At 42.7% G+C, this 3,058-nt stretch overlaps 1 protein-coding gene across 1 annotated transcript; it reads left to right on the forward strand.

Moving 5' to 3' along the window:
- Positions 1-1,067: 1,067 nt before the first annotated feature.
- Positions 1,068-1,511, forward strand: LOC311507159 (small integral membrane protein 36-like; the record flags this gene model as incomplete). Its single annotated transcript, XM_084571411.1, has 1 exon — positions 1,068-1,511. The coding sequence occupies exon 1, from the start codon at positions 1,209-1,211 to the stop codon at positions 1,509-1,511; it is 303 nt and encodes a 100-aa protein (XP_084427537.1). The 5' UTR covers positions 1,068-1,208.
- Positions 1,512-3,058: the final 1,547 nt, after the last annotated feature.

Genomic DNA, 3,058 nt, shown 5'->3' on the forward strand with positions numbered 1-3,058 from the left:
GATGTTGGAGATTTAATGTTTAATAACCAGTTAGCTGGGAAACATGCCAGCTAGCAAACTTTGCTGAAACATAAAGCAATGCATTTCACATTGAAGAGACTGGAGTTTACAAAAAAAAAAAGATTTCAAAAAAAGTTTCATCTTGGAAACGTGGTGCACATGAGATTAAACCATTTTGTTTGTTTGTTTGTTTTGTTTTTTTGCATCCTGCAGCTTCCCTTGCACACTGCATTGACTTTTACCCTGTTTGTACTAGTTTTAATTTTGAAGTAACAGACAAGGCGTACACAGAAAATATTGAATTCCTAATCCTATTACTTTATAATGCCAGTATGAGTTATTGCATTGTTTCTGTATTGTACATTTCCCCCTTGCGATTTCTCTTTCAGGGTCACAGTCCAGCCTTCAACTTTGCTGCTTGTGATGCTGCTGCCTCTTCTAACGCTGCTAACTGCTGCCCTCTGCTGGTCATCACTCTCTAAACAATCTGTGCCACAGCAACTGATGCAGCAACACATGCAGCTAAAATGTTTTTGTGTTATTTATTTACATGTGTGCTCCCATGATAATCCCGTCTCCCTGTCAGCATGGAAGACAAAATCTCTCTGTAATCGTATTTTACAGAGAGATTGTGCCCCGTGCGCCTGGCTCTGTTAGCATGTTAGCTCCGAGTGGCTTTTGTTGGCGCTCTACAGCCTCTGTTTAGCCAGATGGCTTCCTCTGTCAATCCCCACTCACAATCAAGATTAAGATTACACTTCACACACACCAACACACAGACATGCACTCAGATACATCAGTATCTGAGTAATAAAATGTTCGCTTCGTAGCAGATGATGATATAACACAGAATCTGCCACAGTTGCTGAGTTACAACTGAAGCTTAAGTTATTAAAGTGAGCCACTGATCGCAGAAGCTCCAGGTTGAAGGAGCGGACGGGGGATTAGAGTATTTTTAAAGCCACGGCGCTGAAACAGAGACGTGGGAGGCAGAAGCAAGGCAGAGAGGATAGAGGGGAGGAGGGGGGGAGGAAGGGTGGGGGTAAGACAGTAGAGAGACAGATTGAAGGGGATAGAGAGAGAAAGCCCTGCTGTCAACAGGCTAGTGCTTCCCAGTCCGTAGCGGCCGTCAATCCCTTCTACCTCTCCATACTCTGCGGTGCTGGTTCTTTGGAGGCCTCAGGGCCGCCCAGCATGAAGCAGACACCATGGGCTTTCTGGAAAACTATCAGGAGATTGACCCTGTCACTTTAAACCTTTGCATCCTAATTGCCAGCTACGTTATCTTGCTCCTGGTCTTTCTGATATCTTGTATCATGTACGACTGCCGGGGCAAAGATCCCACCAAGGAGTACGCCCCGGACCCGCAGCCGACTCAGTCTCCCATCAGGCTGGTGGTGATGCAGAGCTCCACAGCCCCGGTGGCACGGTGGGACACGGCGAACATGATCACCACCTACCACGAGCCGTCACACTCGGACTTTAAGGAGAAGAAGAGCACGATGGTCTGAGCGAGACTCACCTTTGTACATACATGACTCTTTTTTTTTTCTTTGTTTTTTGTACATACACCTTTTTACATTTCTTTGTTTTGTTTTTCCGTTGCCGGGACGATGCTAGGATTTGACCTACACAGGAGCAGACTCGGACGGTAAGGGAAGGGCGACAGGTGTTGATGTCTTTAAGTGCTGTGTGTATGCACGTGAAATCCCTCTTTATCTGAGGGATCTTCAAGCCAAAGCCTGCTGTGGAAAGGGAACGTCACAACTGATAAAACACAAAACATAAAGAGAGACATTTCTGCTGAAAGATAAATGGAGGTTTAGGATTTAAGTTAGTAGATAGCTTACATTAGCTTTTAAACAAGAAGAATAGTTGCCTCGCCTTGACGTCTTTGGACTTTGTTCATCTACTCCAACACGTAGATAGATCTCTGTTTAATTACTGTTTAATCATCAGCGCTCAACAACTGGCTAAGTTAAGACCAGCCTCTTACATAAGAAGTGAAAGTGTGATGGAGAAGGTAGACTCAAGGTCCTGATCTGATCACATCAAGGTTCTTATTCTTAGACGTTTAATCACCCCCCTCACACACACACGCACACACACACACAGTGTCAGATAGGAAGATGCATTGTGATGCATGTCCAGCGCTAAGAGTTTACCGCTATTAAACACTTTGATAAGGATAAGCAGCACAAGAAAGAACGTGTTATTCTTTGTCAGTCATATCACTTGTGTCACTCATTTACAGATACGGTAATTCAAGCAAACAAAGGTTTGTGTAAACACAAATGAAGTATGCGATAGCTGTGTTTAATGAGTAAATGGAGTGCGGCTGACGTAAAGCTGCAGCGCTGTAAGAGCACACGGATGTTTATCCTACTTCACGATGAATCCACTGACCACCGGGTCAGGCCACGATGAGATGTGATTGACTTCTAATGCATGGAGTGTTTCAGCAGCTCCAGCAGCGACTTGATTGTTTTTTGTGCTCCTTCTGGCCCAGTTTATCTTTACGCGTCATCCGTTGTCGTGATCATGCGCGGTGTGATCTGTGCTGGGTCAGGCTGATTAGCTGGCCTTGGAGCACTGAGAGTGTGAAATCAAAGCAGATTTATTTTTTTTCTGAGGGGAAGATTTAGAGACGTACGCAAAAAAGCTTTTTGTAGGTTTTTAGTAAGACAAATCATCAAGATTCCTCTCTGGAGAAGGCACCAATTTTAAATGTAGTTAATGGAGACAAAAAAATAAAAATCCATCAGTTTAAGAAACAAAAAAGTCTGTAAGCTAATGTTACTTAGCATGTGGTTTCAGCTGTTGTTTTTCAAATAAAACCATAGTAGTTAGTCTAGCATGACACTACAATTATAAATATTCAAATATAAATACATTTATGCTGCATTCATCTTTCAATCACCAATTTCAGCTTTTTATGTTTACGTCAAAATGTTAAATTTGATTTATTTCCAGTCCAATCTATTACTCTCAGAAGTTACCTGCATCAGTGATGCTTTTAACCACTGCAGCATATAAATTATTCTACATCTGAAAGAAA

Source organism: Chelon labrosus (assembly GCF_963514085.1).
Source record: "Chelon labrosus genome assembly, chromosome: 21".
NCBI lineage: Eukaryota > Metazoa > Chordata > Actinopteri > Mugiliformes > Mugilidae > Chelon > Chelon labrosus.